The following is a 21,981-nucleotide window of genomic DNA, read 5'->3' on the forward strand; positions in this document are numbered from 1 at the left end:
CAAAATCCATAAGGTACATGGTATGGTACCTTAAGTGCGGTACTGGGTACGTACATGTAGCCTAATACAAACTGTTTTCTTGGGAAGGCGCTAACCATTTTCGGTGGCTTCGAGACAGCTGTTTGTTCTCGGTTATTGTTCTTTGACTGGCTCGGGACGGCCCCACTAGCCTTAGTCATTTAGACTTTGTCAATAATATGATCACATGTACAGTACGTACTGCTTTATACGTACCTAATTAGTGATTGCTACCTATATTTATTGTAGGTCATTACATTTGTTGGCAGCATTAAACATCCACATCACGGTTTTAAGTCAGATGAACTTGCCTGAGCAGTTGCTTATGTAGAAATTCACATTTGGTATGAAGCTATCTTTGGTTTGCTATGTACAGGCATATGGTCAGTTTGTAAAGAGCATGAGCAGCATGACGATCGGAAACATGATGATGCCCATAGCCATGAATACCACTGTGTAGAAAAACATTCTCAAGGCAGTGTCTTTACCCGTAATGGTGATGGTTTCCTTCTGATGCTTCTTGCTGCTTTTCTCTTCTTTCGCCTTCTTGGCCTGTTTTATCTTGCTCTCTCGAAGAGGTCGATAACGCACATCATCTAACTTTGCTTGGTGTTGCTCAGCGGCGTCGTGGACCATCTTGTGCTTTCTCCGTTTTCCCTTTATCATCCAATCCTGAGTTTGAAGATTCTTTCCGAGCTCGCTCACATGAGCCTCTGATACAGCATTATGGCTCGCAAGTTCCATCTCAGCCTTTTCAAGCAGCTGCATTTTAAGCCCTAAGACCTCAACGCGGAGTTCCAAGCACTGCGACTCGAGTTGCTCTTTCGTTAGCGAGGCAAACGGGATCGATGGGATGCTTGAGCCGGATTTCATGTTTGACATATGCTTGTTGGATAACCCAGTATGATTTCCTGACTTCTTATCTTTGGACTCCGGTTGCTGCTCTGCCATGTGACCTTTCGAATTCTCGTCATTCTCAATTTTCCCATGTGCCGTACTGTTGGAAAGACCTCGAATCCCATCTAATAGGGGAGCACCTCTAGACCCTTCGCGGTTTCCACATGGGATGATCCCCAAGGCTGACTCTGCTGCGTCTCTTCTGGTTGCGTTCATCTTGGTAGGCTTCCATTTTTGCTTGGCGATTTCGGCGGTCCGATAAAGGGATCCCGGTAGCGATTGTAGACTGGCTTTCGGTTTATTTTTCATCTTAGAACCGGAGATAGCAGCATCTTGCTCCATTGTACCTAGTCTGAGGGCAGTATCCTCGGTTTGTTCTGTTGAGCGATCTGTGCTCGTAGTCGCCTGTTGCAGTGCTAACATCTCGCTGGGTTCTAAAGTCCGGCTCTCTGCTTTGAGCGGAAGGAATGCACCCAGGTTGTCAGCACGGTCTGCATACTGAAGACCCGGTAATCCGACTGGGAGAGGAACCCAAGCAGTCGAACCCGCGATAGAGCGCGGTGAGGTCCGAGGTGCAGATAGTCGGGATTCGCCCACCTCCATCGACGAAGTAGATCCAAGCTCAGCGGACTAGTATTGTATTAGGAACATAGTATCTAAAGAGATATTGACTAGCAAAATGAAGGCCATTTAGCCTAGAGAAGAAACCCTTTTATCGTACCTGAATATTTCCGTGAGAATCGTAGTGTTCTGGTTGTCCGATGTTAGGACGCTTTGGGAGATTACGAGCGCCGGCCCGAAGAACTTGCCAAGATCGCTCAGCGCTTGTCACTTTCAGAGTCATCTCTAAGTTGAATAGGAGGTAAATTCAGTGTGTCTTTCAAGTAGGAATAAGATAGTTATGGGGATGATCAAAGCAGGTTAGACACGAGGGGAGCGGAGGCGAATGCGGATGAGAATATACAGGATAAGGTGAAGCGTAGATATACCTACCTTACACATAAATACCTTAGGTACCTACCTAAACTAGATAAAAGCTGAAAACTTGAGATGGAAGGAACATGTGTAGATAGAGTCAAAGGTAAATACATGTATGTACCTACCTAAGGAAAGAACATTTCGTTGCTGCCTTCAGTCAGGGGTAAAGATACGTAGGTACCCAGTATCTATCCAACGACCTGTACCTTCCGCACCTTAGAGATAAGGTTACACCTCGTGTACCTAAGATACAGGATACAGATGCAAAATACAGGTGGCCGCCTACCACTAGCAACAAGTCTAACAACGTATGCGTAGGTATGTAGTCTTGTATCTCCATGGTGATGCATCGTCATCCACGCTGTTGTCCCCACTGTTGTTTATAACAACACTTAAAGTCAACACTTAGTCACGCAGTACCTAGGCTAAACCAGCCGTAGCAAATTCATCTGCTTATTAAAAACTTCCGTTCAACTTTTTATATTATCACCCTTGAGTCTTACTATCAACAAATACTGTCAAATCCATGATCGCCAAGCATTTGCCTAAACATCAAAATGGATGGTAAAGGATCTCAAAAGCGTGATGGTCGTCGCGGTCGACACCAAGGCTCGGGATCCTGGCGAAAGAAACCAGATTCCTCGCAACAAGGTCGTAAGCAAGGCCGCCAGCAAGACAATCAGCAAGACAATCAGCAAGCTCCCCGGAAAGGTAATCAGCAAGGCAATCAACAAGGCAATCAACCAACTCTCCAGCAAGACCACCAGCAAGACCACCATCAAGATTACCATCAGGATTACTACCAGGAATATCCGTCATTCCAGCAGCCGATCCAGCAGCCGATCCAGCAGCCGATCCAGCAGCCGATCCAGCAGCCGGTTCAACAGCCGATTCAGCAGCCAGTTCAGCACTTAAACCACGAATCTAGTCATGAGTCTAGTTCCCAACCCAGTCCCGGATCTAGCAGTCAGACCCTCACCGATGTAAGTCTCGAACCATCTCAATAAATAAGTCAACTTCCTGATCTAGTTGTATAGGGTAATCATGCCACTGTGAGAACTCTCACCGAGGAGGTTGATGTTCTGAGACACACTGTTGAATTTGTCGGACAGCGCAACGTCGAGACACTTGCCAAATTCGAGGCATTGAAGAGAGAATTCTCCAGCTTGGTGCAGCAATATACCTGCCTCGAGAATTCATTCAAACAGAGCGTCGTCAACATCCCAGGTGGTGATAAGATCCTACAGTCTATGAAAGCAAACGAAGAGCGCAGGCGACGCACAGCCCGCAACTCGGTAACAATTCCTGTTGCAACCCATAGTCAGTCTCTGGATGAGCTTCAACCCGAAGAGAGGCTTTACATTGATAACACCATTGACTTCTGCTTCGAACTCCTCCACCATCAAGTTCGCGTAACTAATGAACTACGCCAGGAGCTCGACCTGGCGATCCAAGAAAACGCCGAGCTTCGTGCTCGCCTCCAGTCTAGCTCTTAGTCTAAATCTCGGACCGAGCCCTCGCTCCAGAAACAAGACTTCGCAGTAAGGAAGATTCTCGGGTTAACCTTGTCATTCTTTTCTCTTCCATCGCAGATATCGAGTTTGGATTGTGGATCAGCTGGTAAGTTACACGGATATGTCGTTATAATAAGAGTCTGACAGACTTTAGGTTAATATAGTCCTCTTCAATCCTACCAAAATTATAGGCTGCTTTCATAACGCCGCCATATAGTCCTTAGTAAACTAGGGAGTTTAAGGGTACATGAAGTTTGCTTAGAAAAGGGGGAAGGTCTGTATAAACTACGTTCATAACAAGGAACTTGGCAATCTGTCCTCGTTCATAGCATAGTCCGGTATTCCAAATAGATATTCTGATTAAGTTTTCATCTCCCGACAACTATGCCCTCTTAAAGCGTCGATAACAATATTCTATAACCCTGATGCACCCCCCCTCCTCCCCCGCTGCTAAGTAGGTAACTACGGGAGCTTATGGCTATACACACTGAAAATAACATTTTTTCTAGATGTCTCGTCTAAAATCTTGATAAATTTTATAGAAATAGGTACGTAGGTGGGTAAGTACCTAATATATAATTCACTCTCGGAATGAAGGGTATTTCGGGATGGTGCATATTAGCTGCGCCCTGTTTCAAATAAGGTATTACCTCTTATTGTCTTTTCATTTATTCCAGGTTATTTCGACGTTCCGATCACTTTAGTCAAGGCAATGTTGTACTAGTAAGTATGTGTATTGATTTATTCTGAGTTGGAGACCAAAGGAAACGGCTACCCCGTGCAAAGCGTGAAATCTATGATAGTGATCCAAAAGCCTTATCGGTGTAGCGACAGTCTGTGATTCCTGAGGGAATTGCTAGCTCAGGACCTCAATATCGTGCTGACAACCTTCTAACAGTTGCTACGGACGTGGCGACCATAACTATTGTAAGTGACACAAGGTCATTACCTGAGGTTTTCACCGTGTCAGTGCCTGCTATTAAGAAGGCTTCCAAATTACCAAAGTGTGACTGGTCAGAAATAAAACCGCTAATAAATGAAGGACACTTAAAGGTACCTATCCGCTGCTTCGGAGTTATTTTTTCAGCGTTTGTTGCAAACGTTCAAACGGAGCACTCAGAAAAAACGTCCTCGCCAAAATAACCCCAATACCCGTTAAATTTATCTTCCCACCCTACCTTAATCTCATTCTATAAAATCTCGAAAACGCCGATAGCCAGAACCCCATCAGTGCTGTCCACGATGGCTACCAAGAGCACCCGAAATTATGCAAAAGCTCGGGAGCAAGGTAACGTCTTGTACCGGAAAGGCCGGTTCAGTGAAGGTGAGAATTACCTATGATATATAGGTGTTTATCCAGATTATATGCTCACAAGTATGATATAGCGTCAAAGGAATATCAGAAGGCTGCTACTCTGGCCCCTTCAGATCCCTCTCCATTGTCAAACCTTTCGGCTGTCAGCTTTGAAACTGGCAAATACGCAGAATGCGTTGACTTCGCGGAAAAGGCCTTGAGCCTTCTCATGACTAACCCAGGAGATGACACTCTGAAGCAGAAATTGCTAGCCAGGCAAGCCAAAGCCTATCTTCAGCTCTCAAGTCCGAACAAGGCCGAAGAGGTTTCAAATCAACTGAAGCCAGGAGAGGAGGTTAATGATATCCGTGATTCGATTGGCAAGTTAAGAACATTTGAGAAGTTCTCCCCGCAGCAAGGATTACTACGTGAGAGATCAGTACAACTACCACGACTGAAACCAAACATGTGAGTTGCATGAAAGCGTCGGAAATGAATTATTGGGTTAATATTTCGAAGTCAGCACGAACCGCATTATTACGGTTTCGGTGACGATACAGCTGAATCGCAATATACGGCTGAGCTCGAGAAATCTGCTGGCAAGGATCCGGTCTTGTCCATTATGTTCTGTGGCGTTTCGGACGCTCGTCACGTCTTCCACACCGTTTCGGAGTACTCTTCAAAGAAAAAGGGACCCCAGAAGTTGCACATCACAATGGTGGATCACAAGCCAATTGTTCTGGCTCGCATTTTGGTATTTGCCAGCATGCTACATGAAGCGGCTGTTAGCCAAGAGTCAAAAGACGCGACGCTGCTGAATCTGAGTTACGTGTACTGCGCTCAAATCATCCCACCATTCGCGTGGGCTAACCTGCAAGAGACCATAAATAGGCTACTGAATAGACTCGAGAAGAAGTAACAACCTCTCGAATTTGTGTATCTTCGGACCCAACAGATGGTCATGGTCATGCGCTTCTTAAGGAGTTGGAAGTGGCTTGCGGCGGTGTATGAAACCTCTACCTCAGTACGTCGCCGTGTGGCTGAAAGTCCTACCAGGGTAATACCGGAGGTGATGTTTATGTTCTCCGAGTTCAAAGTAGACCGACGGGCTTTCGATGACTTCTCTATCCTGATCCCCCCCAAATTATGCTGCCGATCCTCGAGCCGGAATTATCCACTCTCTATACAGATTACCAGGCGAGAAAGCAGGGAGCCTAGAAGCGTGTTTCTGACTATCTAGATCGACACTGGAAAGTAAATGTCACACTTCTCGATCCGATCATGCATATAAGACATGGAGAATATGTTTTATCTGTAATGGAGAACCACCCATTCAGCATGATTGCATCAACGGTGACGCAGCTGTCTGGACTGCGGGCACGTGATGAATCGATATGTTGCTTGAAGTATATGATGGATTTTTTTTTTGAAAAGGTAAGCCTAGGTTTCCTTAAGTTACGTGGTAGGCTGATAATGGAAGCGATTGCTGGGGATATGGCCGAAGTATTGGAGAGGATTCGTTACGGCATCTTGGATCGTCCCGAATAAGGGGAAGGCACAACTATCGACTAGCCTTTGAAATACCATCTAATTCATATGAACAACATTCCGTAAGTCAATCTTTCATTTAACTAGGAATACCACTTTGAAAGCTGATGAATCATTAGAGATTATGTGGGAGGGCCTTTGACGAGCTTTCTCTACGGACCCCCGGTACTAAAGACAGGGGTTGGCACAGGCTTAACCTCATGTTGCCTGCGACATACGCACTCGTGGAATAGCATCAATCATGTTAACTCGGAGTACTTATTAATGCATGATCGAAGATTGATCGAGGAGCATTTCCAAGTCAAGCTTTCTAAGGAACCTTCAAGATCGGAAACACCCGTGATGCAATTCTATCATCGCTGGGAGAGATGCGAGAGCAAGCGGCTCTCTTTGGAACGGCTGATGCCGCGAGCAAGCTTCTCGAAATGGTTATTTGCTCACTACCTCAAGATATGCATACCATTCCCCCGCAACCCAGATATACTCGGTTTCATTGCCCCTCTCAACATGACGGCATTTCTAAGACTCCTTGTTCAGATGAGTGAGCTAGGCTATCCCGGCCATTGGCTATCACATATTATCACATCTCTTAGTTGTGGTACAATCACCACCACAGCACGGGCACCTCGGGACAAGATCCTCGACACTACTGATGTGGATAAAGTATATCCATCTCGCACTATTTGTGTTAAGCCTTGGTCGGCAGAATTCACTACGATTGTAGCTCAATGGCGAGGACTCCTCCCGTTTACCATCGTGGTACCAAGCGGGATCCTACCTCCACCAGAGACCATCTTCGAGTATTCGGTCAAGATCCCACATACTCCGGATACACCATTTGAACGTCCTGAATTCATATTGATCTTCTGTCGAGAATATGACTTGTTAGAGCGGGATCTATACAAGCTACTTCTTGACGACGAAAGAGGAGATATGACGGCTTCAGCTCGGGAGATTAGGGCAGATGGGGTCAACATCGTGAGCACAATCAAATATGTCACAGCTACTGCCACGGCTACCTTCTGGCTGAGGAGCGACGTGATGGACTTGATGTGCAAAGAAGACTGGGACGTTTTCATCGGGAGGACTGATTCATGGGAACATCATACACCGGGCTATCCTGTGAGGGAAGTTCTCTGGAAAAAGAGATCTTGGAGGGACTGTGTAGTTGCGTGATGTCGTGTGCGGAGTTGGTTTACTGTATTGACCCTATTGGGTTGACGATAGGATCACGGTTCCATTACATAGGAACAATCAAGTGAGCATGTTTTCATACTTCTCGACCAGCAGCCATACGAACCAACCCACGAAAGACATATGCTGTCAGATGCTGGTAGGAGACCTCCAGAAAAGAAGACCCGCTGATGTGGGCGTGGCTGAGGTCTATTTAAGATATGATGTAGTTCTATCCGAGGTGTCTGGGGTGTTATTAGCGCCCACTGCTTTATTGGCTGGTGGTGCCCGGCGCTTAATACCGGCCCACCGTATATCCCGAAATCTTGTTTGTTGTACGGAGATCAGCTACGGGGTCAAGATGCAAAAGATACTCGGTATTCCCAATTTGTAGCTAGAGAGACCTGGTCTGCCATTTTCCTTCCCGCCGCACATGAGTGGCACGGTTCTGTTTGTCTGAGGCTCTAAACGTATGCAGTGTACCTATGGTTTTCCGACCAGACAAGGGGCTCGGCTAGCTTAGTCTGATGCAGCCGCCCGCGACTTTTCTACCAATCGTCTTACACCGCTGCCGCTGATCTGAGATTGCGTTTTAGCCTATGGCGGGAGGTGGCAAGCTGGGTACTGCAAATTTCCATAACTCGAGGACAGAAGAAAGAGACCAATATTTGTAATAATATGACATAGTTTTTCTTTCTCTTGTTAACACCCCGATTCTCGACGACCTTAATATAAAGGCGCTCTGGCAGTTGTTCTTGCACTAACCCTACGTATATTAATTTCAGGATTGTTATCTTGCATGCAGTTATCTTCCTTTCTAACCTAACCTAGTGGATTGATTGAAAGCGCAATAAAGCTTCCCCACCTAACAACAATAACGTGGGGCAGCTATATGACATACGTACTTGATTGGCTGAAATATCTTACTCATCAGATCTGTGTACCTGATAAAGTTATTCAACCCAGTTTTCTCCGATTCTTTCCTCTAACAACTCCTCTAACCTAGGATATTCAGTCATTGTTCTCGAGTAAATTAAACAAACTATCTTAGACACGTACATAACTCTTGAATACACGTATTTCTTGGGGTCTGCTTCCTCTATCCAAATGGCACATATTTGCTGTATCGGCCATTTCGTGCGCCTCATGACGCAACTTGTCGGCAGGAACCCTTCCTGCATACAAAATTCCTGCATACAAGAGGCGTAGGTATGTCTTATACGACTCTGCAACGGGAGCTTAATTTGTTATATGCAGTCTGCTCTGTCTAATGTCACCTAACCTTAGCTATCTAGCAATTCAAACTTGACCCTTAACTTCAGATTACGTAGCTCACCGTACATCGTCACAGCAAGATTGGTGACGGTGAATAGGATACCACTCAGTCCAAATGCTCGCCTCGCAATGCTTAGAATATAGGAGAACAGATGGACCTTATATGCCTGCGAGAATTTGGTAGACGCTTGTCAGATAATCGAGTACATATGTCTGCATCAGTACATATTCACCTGATACGAGTGTACATTCGGACCTCGGTGTAATGGAAAGAGGCATAACTGGATGCAAGAATCACGGTATAAAACTCCGGCAATAAGTAGTGAGCCCAATTATTACTGGCACCTGATTCGAATTTGACCTTGAGATGGGCATCCTAGTCAGGTAGATGAGCCAAGGAAATCGGCTAGTGAGGGCGCGCGGACAAGGAAATCGACTGGCTGAGAATGATCGCTGGCGCTTAACCACCTTTCTACACCGCGCGTAACCTTCACGAACAAACCGAACTGACAAAGAAGATTCTAATTAAGCGTGGCGGATAAGCGAAACAAAGATATCTATACATTTTATTCTGAAACAAGACCCATCTTGATCATTCGGCCCTTGAGTTGCTCTTGACTGGTCATCAGGTCGTCGTCGTGGCCGGCAAAGTGGGTTGAGCTCGGTTTGACATTACACGACTTCTTTATCATTCAACAGTTTCCCCCTCCATTCATTGTCCGACTACAATCACTTCTTACTTGTCGATTACAACCAATTTCTTTTTTCAATTCTCTGTCACCTTCTGACGTTAATGCAGTTACGGATCACAATACATCGTTGAATGAATCACGATATTTCCTTTTCATTTCTGTTATCCTTCCGCCGCACTTCTCTTTATTTATAATTTCTTTGGCCATACCCTTTTGTTCCATCTTACCAATATTACATCGCACAAAAACCTCTCGACAAGCCCATCTGGTACGGCTTCTGGGAAGACGAAACACCCCATCAGGAAATTCAATCCTGTTTTTTCTTCTTTTTTTTTTTCTTTTCTTTTCTTCGATATTTCAGTTATACCTATTTACGACAGCCAAAGCATCCAAAGCACCTGGATAAACTCAAGAAACTCAAACCTATGGCTATATTCCGCGAACAGGAGGGATTCCCTCAAGTACCTCCTTCACTAAGACACGATGCATACGAAACCAAGGACGTACGAAACATGAAGATTCGCGAGCTGCTATCTCAGAGCTCGGCCAAAGGTGCTACTCCCTACCTGGGACTCGGTTCGCGACTCTCTCAGATCTGGTTCAACCGATGGACTGTCCTACTACTCCTGGTCCTGGTCAACTTCCTTTTAACTATAGGTTCTCTGAATGGAAACCTCGACGATGCCAAGGCGAAGGCCCTATCAGCGTGTACAAAAGTTGAGGATGTTGGTAGTGCTATGGCTTCGATGCCTCACTACTTATCCGTCGGAGTCAACCGCTTCACTGCATCCGGTATCACGGAATCCGTACACGCCTTGATGACCATCCTCGACATGATCCTTACTGGTATTGAGCAGCTGATCCTCTTCGTTATCGGTATGATGACAGACACCTACGTCTGCCTGATTACCATGGTGGTCCACGGAGGACTGAATGCATCATCGCTTGCTATTACTAAGACCACTGAGGCCATGAATGACGCTATCGATGGAGTTGCCAAGGCAATCAACGGCACAGCCGACGACCTCCAAAAGCCCGTGGATGCCATGTACTCGATCGTAAATGGTGCACTCAACGCAGGCGAACAAGCTACAAGCGCTATTGGAGGAGCTGTTGACACAGCGACAGCAGCGGTTGGAGGTGCTATCGAGACTGCTATTGGTGGCATCGGCGATATCTTCAACAAGCGTGCTAATATTCCACCTCCACCGGAGATCACTGGTGCTATCTTCAAACGTGTTGACCTTCCACCCAAGCCAGAGGTTGCAGGTGACATCAAAGCAATTGCCGCCAAGCTCTCGAACGTCAATATCAATACCACCGGTTTCGTGTCAGATCTGGATGCCCTCAACCAAGAGCTCCCGGATTTTGATGATATCAAGAACCTCACCGCTATGGCCGTATCATTCCCGTTCAATCTTATCCGAGAGCAGCTCACCAAAGCCTACGGCAACTGGGAGTTTAATGACAGTGTATTCCCCGTAGCTAAGAAAGAGGCTCTTTCCTTCTGCTCCGACAACACGGCCATCAACGACTTCTTCGACGGATTGTACGAGATCGCCCATATCGCAAAGATTGTAGCAATCGTGGTATTGATTATCCTTGCGCTTGCCGCCTGTATTCCGATGGCCTACATAGAGATACGCCGATGGCGCCGTTCTCAGATCAGTGCTTCGGATGCTTACGACGACATGGATCTCGTATATATGTCCTCGCGTCCTTCCACGGCTCGGGTTGGTTACTGGATTGCTTCGAAGTTCGGCGAGAAGCGAAGGGTTCTGGTACGATGGTGTATCGCATATGCTACATCCCTCCCGGCCCTCTTCGTCCTTTCCCTCGCGTTGGCCGGCTTTTTCTCCTGCTTCTGTCAGTGGATCCTCTTGAACACAATCCAGAAGGAGATTCCAGAGCTTTCAAACCAAGTCGGAGACTTCGCCAACCAGGTAGTGGGTACTCTGGACGGCGTCTCACAGAAGTGGGCGGACGATGCAAATGGTGTCATTACATCCTTCAGCACTGAGATCAACGACGACATCCTTGGAAAGGTGACGAATGGTACTGCTGCCATCAACGATACCCTTAACACCTTCATGTCGGAGATTGACAAGGGCTTAAACACAGTCTTTGGTCATACAATGTTTAAGGACCTTGCTGCGAACACGGTCCGATGCCTAATCGGGCTGAAGGTCGAATCGGTCCAAAAGGGTCTCACTTGGGTGCATGATCATGCTCATATCAACTTCCCCATGTTCCCCAACGACGTCTTCTCTGTTGGCGCAGCTAAATCTATCTCTGGTGATTCGGACCTTACGTCTTTCCTAGCCTCTCCTAGCAGCGGCACGACCGACGAGATAACTGCTTCAGTCATCCACGTCACGGATTGGCTGCGTAGCAACATCATCCAGGATGCGTTGGTTGCGACTGGTCTGCTCTTAGTTTACGTGATCATCATCCTTATAGGCGTCGTTCGTACTCTCGTCGGTCACAGCGACGTCGAAGGAGATGCTCGCAGGAGGCGAATACAAAACTTTGATCCTTCCCAGCCGGCAGGAGGCAACCCACCTATGCAGATGCCGCAGTTTAGCGGCGCTGGAGATGCTAGTGCTCACCCCGATCATCAAACCTCGCCATTTGCCCGGGACGATGCCTTCAGTCGCGGAACCGTGCACGGCGGGCCCGTCACGACCGAGGAGGCTCCCCCTTACACCCGCCATAGCAGCTACGTCCAGTACGGCGACACAAAGCGCATGGAACACGATCCGTTGCCGCCCAATTACAATGGTGGACGAGCTCTAACTGAGGACCCCTTTCGAGACCCGAAGCACGGTTAATCAGCATTGTTAGATTTCTTTTATTACTCGGGTAACCATGCGCAGTCAGCATAGGCACTCTTCTCAGTTATTGTCTTTTATTCATCAGCGATTATTTTTACAGCGTGCATACATACATATACCCAAACACACACACATACACACACACACACACACCCTTTCTCTCATTAATATCAACGCATCCTGCATCTCCTTGCGGATATCTCTAGGGTACTTGGACGCGGAATGGATAGATGAGGCATCACTCCTGCATCGGCATTGGTACGGCACGGCATAGCACAGCACGGTATTGCATCAGCGTCATTCATTCATTTGTCATACTCATCAGACGAGCCAGAGAAAAAGGAAGGGAGAGAAAAGAGAGATCCGGTATCTCGGCTTACGCCACTAGCATAATTATTCTTTGTCTTATTTTTTTAGTCAGAGGTCCCGCGTCCCTGGAGTGGACTCATGGTTTATTAGGGATTGGCCGTTGGACATTGCATCTACGGCGTTACGCGAGGTAATTCGACGGTCTGGAAAGGGAGGACTGTACGATAATACTGGATGGTTGATTGCATATCAGTTCAGCAATAGCGACCAAAAATGAATATTTTTATATTAACTTCTATAAATGCTTCTCCCCTATTGATATTATTGTGTATGCTTTGCCAAACCCACGAAGAGTACTACTAGCAAGTGAAGACGTAGCCCCTTTTTTCACTGACAGGTAGCGTGATATCGAAATAGCACTGGGGGCATAGATTGGTAATTCATTACTTATTTTTAATAGAACTAAGGCACTCTACTCCCTATCCATACTGCATACAGGCCAAGAAGTAGAGAACCATTCCCATGCAACCATACCCTAACGGTATTCAACACCAATCCCCAAAGTAAGTTCACCATCATAACAATTGACTCCACATTCTCATTATATATTATATCGCCATCGCAATCCGCCAAGGTCACGACCACGACCTCGCCGAACTAGACATGGCATTTCGTTCCTCTAGTACCGTGTGCCCATAGCCCCAGCTCTAAATAGGGGCTACTTGAGCAGTGTTCGAGGAATATGATTCTACTATGATGCGTTTCACTCGGAGGCACGGCAACTGGCGCCGACAATCCGGACGCGTACCTCATCATCGTCATCACCAACTTCTAGGGTTTTGATATCTTGTAGCAGAGTCCGGCTGCGAGTATCTACTTTGAGAGATACAGCTTGAGCGCAGCCAGACCATCGCACAAATCTAAGACGGCGGCTCTCTTCTCCTATCGCGTCGAGGTGGTGGTAGGGAAGCTTCTCGAGCTCAGGAACATGCCCTTGACGCTGCGGATCGCATCCTTGGTCTTCTTCACCTCGTCGGGGGGCTCCGTGCTGCGGCCGTAGCCCAGGCCGCCGTGGATCGAGGAGAAGTCCATCATGGGCGGAAGGCCTATCTTGTCGACTTCGTCGCGGACTTCGCGCAGGAGGGAGTTGAGGTCGGCGGCGCCTTCGGCGTGGCGCACGTGCATGTCGCTTATCTCGCGCAGAGAGGCGCGGAGGGCGGTCAGGCGGCGGGCCTGGGAGTCGATGGGCTTGTCGGCGAGGCTGTTGGTGCTGGACCCGAACTCCCGGTTCATCATGACCGGCGACGTCTGCGTGCCGATGTCGCGGTGGAAGAGCTCGGTGGGGTCGCTGAAGGTGCTCTCGTCGTCTGCGTATGTGCCCTCGTCCAGCCTCGACTTCAACAGCTTGCCGTTGTGGTACGGGACTTCGCTGACGGTGTCCTCGAGCTTCTCCACCAGCTGCCCTAGCTTCTCGCTTACGTGCGCGTAGTAGTCGGCCCGCGCATCGTTCAGGTTGCCGATCATGGGGTTGATGGCGAAGCGTGCGGTGCCGTAGAGTAGCGCCCATATGCTGCCGGAGACGGTGAGGATGTTGGCGAGACGAGAGGGTGTGATGAGAGGTTCGGGTTTAGGCGCGGTGGTTAGGAATTCGGGATAGGTTATGATTGGTGTTAGGTTGCTCGTTGACGATGAAGCTGCCTGGGTAAACTTCTCGACATCTCTACTTTCCTCCGCGGCCTGTTTCCCATTTGCCTCGGCGTTGGATTCGTTAGTCGTGGGTGGACTCGGAGCCTGTGCCTCCTGCTCAACTTCATCTAGCAATTGTTGGATTTGAGCGTCGTCAAGTCCCTTGCCCTTGAGGAATTCCCTTTTCTTGTCTATGCTTGAGTTCTGAACCGTCTCGTCCTTCAGAAACTTTCGGGCTTGGTCGAGGGTGACTTCTGCCGTATCGACATCCTGAGAGTTGCTATTTTCCGGCGCACTCTTTTCCTTCTCGTACTGTGCATGCTGCCAGGCCGGTATCTTTGACAGTTTGGGATCGGCCATATCGCACTCTTCTACCTATGTAACCTAGTGAAGTATATAAACTATAACTAATTAAAATATCAAGCGGGAAACGATTGGGTTTGGTAGCAGTTTGGTAACCAGGTAACTTAGTAATAACATGGAAACATGGACACGGCAACGCGAGGTCCACGGGTACCAATCTTATCTTTGTCAGCCTCGGTACATTCTCCGAGCGCTAAGTTGGAACCGACCTAGGTAGGTACATACCTAGGTAGCTTTTAGCTAACTAGGGAGTACTTAGGTACGTGTTGATGGGGAAAGATAGGACCACAAATGAATTTAGCAGGGTTGTCTAACAATTTATAACTTGAACAACTTGAACAACCCATCACTTAAGCCTTTATTCCGTACCGACCTTACTTACGTGTATGTGCATACCTCACGTACATATCTTATGTACATGCGCGAGTTCTACACGTGACACAATCCTCAATCGCGCCCTTCAACTCGAATCATTTCATCGTCAATACGATTCTTTCGGTTGGAGAAGGGATAGAAGATTCAGCGGCGAGGATCATCTCAATCCCAGGCAAGATTTCGATTTCACTTGTTTAAGACTCCCTATTTTGCTCCATCTCATATCGCCACCTTTTAATCATTCTTCGGGTCGTATATATTGAATACTCCGAGACGTGCCTCCATCTCATTATCACAGGTTGAAAACATTGGTACCCACCCGCATCACTACCGACGATCAAGAGAAAAGGCCATTCGATTCCCTATTCGATTTCAGTGGAAGTGAGCGCTTCCCTTTGCTGTCGAGCGTCGCCCCCCCTTGGTTGTCACACCTCGAAGCTCGGTTACTTGGAAGATTAAAAACCAGAAGACTTCCCGAACCGCAAGCCAGTCGTCCAAAAAGTCGCCAAGCTTTGACGAGGTGCCCAGCTGGAAATCGAAAGGTATCCAATTGAAGAGAGTCGCCTATCATTAGCCTAGTCTGTCAGCCACGGCTGGAGATATACGAGGATCCTTGGGGTTCTCAATTCATCATGTAAGTCTTAGATGCAAATCCTAATAATGAGCCCTTCTTTCTCTCGTCAGCATATGTCAACTTCCCTGTCCCGAATTCATCAATGCCTCTACCAATGTCTATTAGGAGTAAAGGGGGGTAGGTATGAGGGGAAGTATATCGTGAATTGTCCGCGTGATGGGAAATGACATACGGATGTTCAAGCGAATAGGTGATGATAGGAGAAGTAGGAGAAGATGGATTAAAGAGGGGAATGAAGATGATGGGAGTGATGGGAGTGATGGGAATGATGGGAATGATGCAACTCGATGCCGATGCGATGCATAACGCAGGTCTAAGGCTTGGTTTTCCTGGGACGTGTACGAGGTATAAAAGAAAATCTTTGTTGCCGGGGGTTGGCTGCATTGATCTAAATGCTGCATCCTGCATCGACTACATGGAAAAGAAGGGGAAAGGGTCTTGGTGTGTTGCCTCAAATATTTCGTTGAACAAATTCAACTGGTTGAAGCTTCGATCCAATGGCCAATGACCAATGACCAATCGCAATCACATATCCTCCGATCCAAAGTATCCAAGCGGCGGCAACCTGCTTTTTCTACACGTACCCAACGCGGACTTGTTTGCGTACCGCAGGCACCAAAGGCACCAAAGGCACCAAATGCACCAAAGGCCACCATCAGGCAACAGCTGTGTCACGGCATCTGACGCCCCAAGCTTATTTCAACCTCGACAAAACCAAAAATAAAAAGAGAAACGGCCCCTTACGCCTTTGCGCCTTTACGCCTTTACGCGCCACTCCCCCAAAAAATAAAATAAAAACCTACTTGACCTTCTTTCATTTCAAACACCAATTTCGTCATTCGTCATTCAATCATAAAACTTCACTTATTCCCCCTCATTCACCCTTACTTAAAATAACATCTCATCTCCTCCCTTACCTATCCTTAAAACATACCCCAACCTATCAGCTCCGATCACTTACCCCAAAAATGACATCTCGTCCACGTCGTGCAGCGGCCCAGAGGGCAAACACGGCTATAACTGACATGGTCGATAGCGACAACCATATCAATAGTCGTACGGGCAGAACAATGTCCTCCAGGACTTCTCGCCGATCTGAGGGTAAGAGTGCCGTAGCATCTGACTTGCGCGGTCCTCCTTCCGATCCCTCAGATTCTAACCAGCATATCCATTTTACAGTTAAGCTTCCAGCAAGCAAGCTTCGCCAGGCCACTTCTAGCCGCCAGCAGCCATCAACCCCTAGAGCCGGGGATGGAAAGCGGAATCGTTCTCAGAAGAAGAGCTACGTTGTCGATTCTAGTGATGAAGAAGACGAAGACGAGGCAGAAGACGAAGTTCAAGTTGAAGAGGATGACGACGATGACGATGACGATGACGACGACGACGACGATGCTGAGGGAGAAGATGACGACATGGCGGATGAAGACGCCGAAGGCGAAATCGTTGTCGACGACACTATGGACATCGATGCCGAAGGAGACGACGATGATCTCGGCGAAGAAGATGCCGAGGGCGAAGACGACGACATGGATGTAGACTCCATCCCCCCTCCAGCACCTGTAATCAAAGTCTCAAAGCCCCAAGCTAAGAGCACCCCTACCGGCAAGTCAAAGGCCCCTGGTAAATCTAATTTGAAGGCTGCCACTTCTCAAGCGAAGGACAGCGACGAAGATGAGGAACTTAGCGAACTTGAAAGCGATGCCGACGAAATTCAGGATACTGTTAAAGTCGGAGGTGGTGACGAAGAAGATGCCGAAGGGGAGGATGAGGAAATTGAGGCAACTAATATCGCCGAGGATGACGAAGACGACGACGCTGATAGTGACGGCGGCGCCGAAACTCCCGATCTCACACGAATGACCAAACGGCAGCGTGCCCGCTTTGAGGAAAATGGAGATTCACTGATGAAGCTCTCTGACGGCAAGTAACCCACATTCATCGCCGGGGTCTATACTAACACAATTACAGAGGTACAAGCAAAGAAGCATTTCACAGCCGAGGAACTCTCTATGCGCCGTGCCGAGATGGCTCGTCGACGTCGTAATTTGAGTGAAAAGCGAAACGAGGAAGTCAAGGTAAGCCAGTGGTGCTTTTCAACAAAAAAAAGTATATTAAGGCCATGAGAGTATGTCAGCTAATAAATCGAACTATAGATGGAGACTATAAACAAACTGCTTAAAAAGCAGGCCCCCAAGACTAACCGCAAGTCTCAGCTTGCTGGAGAGCTGACTCCTGATGACGAGTCTCGGAAGCCTAATCCGGTGTTTGTCAGATGGGTTAGCAGCAAAGATGGTATTCGAGTCGGTGTTCCTGGTGAGATGCTTTCTGGATCATCCGGTAGAGTTTTCGTTCCAGGTGGCCTTGGACGTGGGAAGATGGTAGAGGAAGTCTCGTAGAACGAAGAGGATCACGATCTTGATTCTTAATCCCGGACCGAAATAACTATTCTCGGGTTTCCGGTTATTTCCTCCAAATCGACAGACGTCATAAATGCTTCGTCGATAATATCTCCTAGATTACATTAATGAGTGTGTGTATTATAGGCTCGTCATATTTCTTCAGTACTAAGGAAATTAGGGCGGCATGTTATATTGTATCAGGGTTAGAGCTTATTAAGAGCTTAAAAAATAGCAACGGCGGTGATTTAATAGAACGGTGCTTTGACGGCAGTATTGTGTCTCGGACCTCATTTTCCCTATATAGTTACTAGTAGATTATCTCTGTTTTTTATACCTGCCCGGGTTAGGTGCCCAACTTAATAGAATTATTCTATTAGATTGATATGTATCAGTCACAAATATTAGAGAATACCTACTGACTAAGGTATTAAAACATGGGACTCCGTATCAACTATTTGTTGGTGAACATGTTCTTTGTAAAGTCAGGCGCTTAGTTTAGAATATTAAAAGTATGTATATAGCATTGGACTGTACTTAAACGTATACCTACACCCGTATCGGCACACTCTCTAGTTAAAGTCGATACGATAGTTTTAAGTAATGCTTGCTTGCTCATACGCACGATACTGTATCTACCTGGCCTCGAATTTAATACAACTTCATTAGCATTAGTCCACGTGGACAGCGCCTATCAGCTTTCACAAAGACTACCTTTTTAAACAATGTATTGTATCCTCGTACATTTGCCGCGCACACTGCCATTGTACTTCCCTCCTAGGGCCGATGACCTGAGAGTATTTAAACGTGCCCTCGTGAAAATTTCGGCGTAGTGAGTGGCTAAAAATATTATCAAGAGACTGAAGTCACAACCTGCCAGGTGTGTCTGTGTCTGTGTCTGTGTCTGTGTCCGTGTCCTCGAAAAAAGCGCCCACTTGCCGTCTCTCGCGTAGTAACTTAGATTAGGTGCATTTATTCCCCGCGGTCTGTTCCTTCCAAGGGCCTCAATTATTTTGTGGGAGTTTAGATCATTCGAATTAAAACTTGTTCCACCTCTTGTCAACAAATTCTACAGCTGGTGCTTCATGCTTGACTCACTACCTGCCAGCTGTACGATATTCGCAGGAACCACAAACAGCACCGAATATCGTCACCTTACACATACATAGGCGGTCATAGGTGGTAGTCATACCACTAAGTTGGCCTACCTCAAGCCACAAACCATTCGCTTGTGAATAGATGTTTATTGAATAACTCGATTCTTGGGCTGCTGGATTTGAACCTTGGACGTCTTCATTCTCAACCTTACACCCCATTATCCAATTCCCTCTCTCGACTTTTACCAGTCTGCTTCTCCCGGAAATTATACACAAGAGTCTCAAGTTAAACCAAATTTATCAATCACCTCAACACTTTTCATCTACTTCCCAAGGTACAACCGGCCGCTTTCTACCCATCATCACTTGGATTCTATCATTTCTCTCCTCTCTACACTACGCTTCAACAAGCAAACCGTCACGATGGCTAAAAAGCGAGCATTCTCTTCCGAAGAGGGAGACCGCGCTGGCCACAAACGCATTCGCACTCGCACCAAATCGGCCCCTGACGCGAGCGACGACAAAATAAATAAGGCTATCAACATGGCGTTGAGCAAAGCCAGCGTTGGGAAGAAATACACCTGGATGAACCGGGTAAGATCGTTCCCAATCTTTTGCAAAATCTCTATCAAGTCTAGTTATAGCAATATGTTATCTTCAAGGTTGCGTAGTGCTGACTAGTTCCTACAGGAGACCGGTACTCTTCAGAAGCCTGAACCTCCCGTCTACAAGACTAAGGGAAAAGAAGAAGAAAAAGGGCTTGCGGACTGCCCGGGAAGCCCCGAGTCATACACCACTGCCTACACCACTGCCCCTCCTACAGTTGCCAATGACGGCCCTATACAGCCGAGCATTGAGAACGCGTCTGGAGACGCACCCGAGGACTTCGACGAAGAGCTGGCGGAAATGGAAAAGGCACTGGCTGACGACGAAGAGTCCGACGAGATAGTGGCAGCTATGGAGAAGGAATTGGCCGAGGACCAGATGCTCAAGTCTAGGTCTGGTAGCGGCTCCTCGGAGTCCCCTATCGTTATTTCCTCCAGAGAACCTAGCCCTGTCAACATCCCGTCTAAAGAGGATACGCCTACCAAAAACATCACAGACTCGAAGAAGCCAGCCCTCCCGACTCCACCCAAGACGGACAATGAGGAGAAGCCTGAACAGCAGAAACAGAAGAAACCGGCGAAGAAACCGGTGCAGAAGAAGCCTAAGCAGAAGCCTGTTGTCCAGGAACCCGAGGAAGACCCCGCCGTGGCGGAAGCTCAAGAGCGAGAAGAGCTGTTCGCCATGCTAGACTACATCTACCAATTTGCCTATTAGGAGGCATTTCCGTTTCCCACTTTGACGTTCATCCCATTCACAGCATCGGAAAACAAGCACGAGCCAGTAAGGCACAGGCCAGTGACGAAGAGACAAGACTTTACATTCAAGGGCATAGATTGCATTTCATTACATCATCGAAGATACCCATTATTTGTTTTTTTAAGAACCTTGGGTCTTGGTATTACTACTACATGCGACTCAGACTGGATTATGCGTCGGAAGGATATAATATACGCATGTTTGCGTTGAGATTGGTTGTAGGCTTTTGGCGGCTGATGCGAGAGGGGAAATGTCTGCCTCCTGCGTATTGATGCGCGTGAGTTGGTCGTCAAGCTATATAATCACCTATAAATACAAAATAAACTTAACATGAAATTGGTTACAAGTGAAATTTTGAATTTAGTGATATGTTGGTGCAGTCGTCAAAGCAGTGGCGAATTTGTAGGTATTGAGGTATTCGTAGTCTTCCATCTTTATAAAAAAGTTGCCGCTCTATCAGAAAGAACCCTTGATTGATGTCATATTGAACTATTAATACATGGCCCCTCTATCGTCTTCCGAGGGCGCTACAGGCCTCTCATATACCTAATCCTAATAAATATACCCCTGAATCTACCCCTAATCCACATATTCCCTGACGCGCTCCTACCGATGCATAACCACCTAAAGTTTCCCGTGTATCCTAACTCTACCAAGCCAAGTCCCAGGGCCAACCGTGTTATCCATCTAAACTTCAATGCGCACGAGAGGATAATCGTTTACTAGCTACCCATGACAAGTAGTTAAGTCTATAATGTACGATAGAATCGCTTAAACCAAGTCTATCGTGTCTCACATATTATACATCTGCCATAGCGAAACTTCGCAATTAAATTCACCAAGAACCAAAGCAGATAGTTTGGGTTTTAGATTTAGAGCATAATGTAATAATCGTTTGGTAGTCTTTCTTTTTTATGGTTCTGGTGGCCTCTGCGGGGGAGGCTGCTCCTATGCTTCGCTTGAAAAGGAGGTAAAATAGGGGTTATTGCGAGATGGGGTTATTGTGTATTAGAGTTGGACAGTATACCTCTATGTAATGTTATACCTTTAACTCTATTTACCTATATAGCACGGGTAAATACAACTAGGTTAATAAGATAAATAAGCGTAGTTATATCTCAGAGGATTTTTTTAGTTTGGGGGTTTGATCCCTTTACGCTATGTACTAAATTCAACTTAAAGAAGTTTTGCCTCGTTTTGATTCGTGTTTCAAAGCGGCAAAACTATTCAATAAGCTCTTAAGGATTTTTTTATTTTATTTTTGGTTTTATAGACCTACTAATCTTTTTCAACTGTATACAACGTATGGTGGCTGGCTTGATGCGCTTTTGTAACTTCGGCTCACGGGCACCCTAGACTCGCCACATAGACTATTTATGAAGTAGTTAACATATAGAGTGCCGTGGAATCGGCCACGTATACTCTAGACTTTCTATCAAGCATATGCTAGAAAATATAGCTATAATAGTAATTAACTTGAGTAGTCAGCGCGTAGACCTTCTACTGCACATTTCTGCATGGTAATCCTCTCAGCTA

The 21,981-nt window shown here is 46.8% G+C and overlaps 8 protein-coding genes across 8 annotated transcripts; 6 read left to right on the forward strand and 2 right to left on the reverse strand.

Annotated features, from left to right (window-relative positions):
* Window positions 1–142: 142 nt before the first annotated feature.
* Window positions 143–1,961, reverse strand: F4813DRAFT_397401 (uncharacterized protein). Its single transcript, XM_049247941.1, has 2 exons — window positions 1,637–1,961; window positions 143–1,545 (listed from the first exon to the last, which is right to left on the reverse strand). Exons 1-2 carry the CDS (start codon window positions 1,757–1,759, stop codon window positions 403–405), a joined length of 1,266 nt encoding a protein of 421 aa, XP_049098482.1. The 5' UTR covers window positions 1,760–1,961; the 3' UTR covers window positions 143–402.
* Window positions 1,962–2,450: 489 nt separating this feature from the next.
* Window positions 2,451–3,389, forward strand: F4813DRAFT_390557 (uncharacterized protein; the record flags this gene model as incomplete). The annotated part of the gene is made up of 2 exons (XM_049247038.1): window positions 2,451–2,876; window positions 2,931–3,389. The coding sequence occupies 2 exons, from the start codon at window positions 2,451–2,453 to the stop codon at window positions 3,387–3,389; spliced, it is 885 nt and encodes a 294-aa protein (XP_049098483.1).
* Window positions 3,390–4,649: 1,260 nt separating this feature from the next.
* F4813DRAFT_381390 (uncharacterized protein) lies at window positions 4,650–7,425 on the forward strand (the record flags this gene model as incomplete). Its single annotated transcript, XM_049245669.1, has 8 exons — window positions 4,650–4,731; window positions 4,794–5,169; window positions 5,221–5,616; window positions 5,683–5,797; window positions 5,920–6,107; window positions 6,141–6,204; window positions 6,274–6,311; window positions 6,369–7,425. The coding sequence occupies 8 exons, from the start codon at window positions 4,650–4,652 to the stop codon at window positions 7,423–7,425; spliced, it is 2,316 nt and encodes a 771-aa protein (XP_049098484.1).
* A 1,791-nt stretch (window positions 7,426–9,216) lies between these two features.
* On the forward strand, window positions 9,217–12,336 carry F4813DRAFT_127645 (uncharacterized protein). The gene has a single exon (XM_049238675.1). It carries the CDS (start codon window positions 9,815–9,817, stop codon window positions 12,218–12,220), a length of 2,406 nt encoding a protein of 801 aa, XP_049098485.1. The 5' UTR covers window positions 9,217–9,814; the 3' UTR covers window positions 12,221–12,336.
* Window positions 12,320–12,852, forward strand: F4813DRAFT_127732 (uncharacterized protein). The gene has a single exon (XM_049238677.1). The coding sequence runs from the start codon at window positions 12,454–12,456 to the stop codon at window positions 12,724–12,726; it is 273 nt and encodes a 90-aa protein (XP_049098486.1). The 5' UTR covers window positions 12,320–12,453; the 3' UTR covers window positions 12,727–12,852.
* On the reverse strand, window positions 12,825–14,831 carry F4813DRAFT_363500 (peroxisomal membrane anchor protein conserved region-domain-containing protein). The gene has a single exon (XM_049243706.1). It carries the CDS (start codon window positions 14,576–14,578, stop codon window positions 13,475–13,477), a length of 1,104 nt encoding a protein of 367 aa, XP_049098487.1. The 5' UTR covers window positions 14,579–14,831; the 3' UTR covers window positions 12,825–13,474.
* A 1,447-nt stretch (window positions 14,832–16,278) lies between these two features.
* F4813DRAFT_127691 (PAPA-1-like conserved region-domain-containing protein) lies at window positions 16,279–18,373 on the forward strand. The gene is made up of 4 exons (XM_049238676.1): window positions 16,279–17,510; window positions 17,559–17,665; window positions 17,744–18,118; window positions 18,168–18,373. Exons 1-3 carry the CDS (start codon window positions 16,559–16,561, stop codon window positions 17,984–17,986), a joined length of 1,302 nt encoding a protein of 433 aa, XP_049098488.1. The 5' UTR covers window positions 16,279–16,558; the 3' UTR covers window positions 17,987–18,118; window positions 18,168–18,373.
* Window positions 18,374–19,427: 1,054 nt separating this feature from the next.
* On the forward strand, window positions 19,428–20,543 carry F4813DRAFT_397407 (uncharacterized protein). Its single transcript, XM_049247942.1, has 2 exons — window positions 19,428–19,677; window positions 19,774–20,543. The coding sequence occupies exons 1-2, from the start codon at window positions 19,507–19,509 to the stop codon at window positions 20,401–20,403; spliced, it is 801 nt and encodes a 266-aa protein (XP_049098489.1). The 5' UTR covers window positions 19,428–19,506; the 3' UTR covers window positions 20,404–20,543.
* Window positions 20,544–21,981: the final 1,438 nt, after the last annotated feature.

The sequence above is a fragment of the Daldinia decipiens genome (genome assembly GCF_022478715.1).
Source record: "Daldinia decipiens strain CBS 113046 unplaced genomic scaffold F4813scaffold_22, whole genome shotgun sequence".
Taxonomy (NCBI): Eukaryota; Fungi; Ascomycota; class Sordariomycetes; order Xylariales; family Hypoxylaceae; genus Daldinia; species Daldinia decipiens.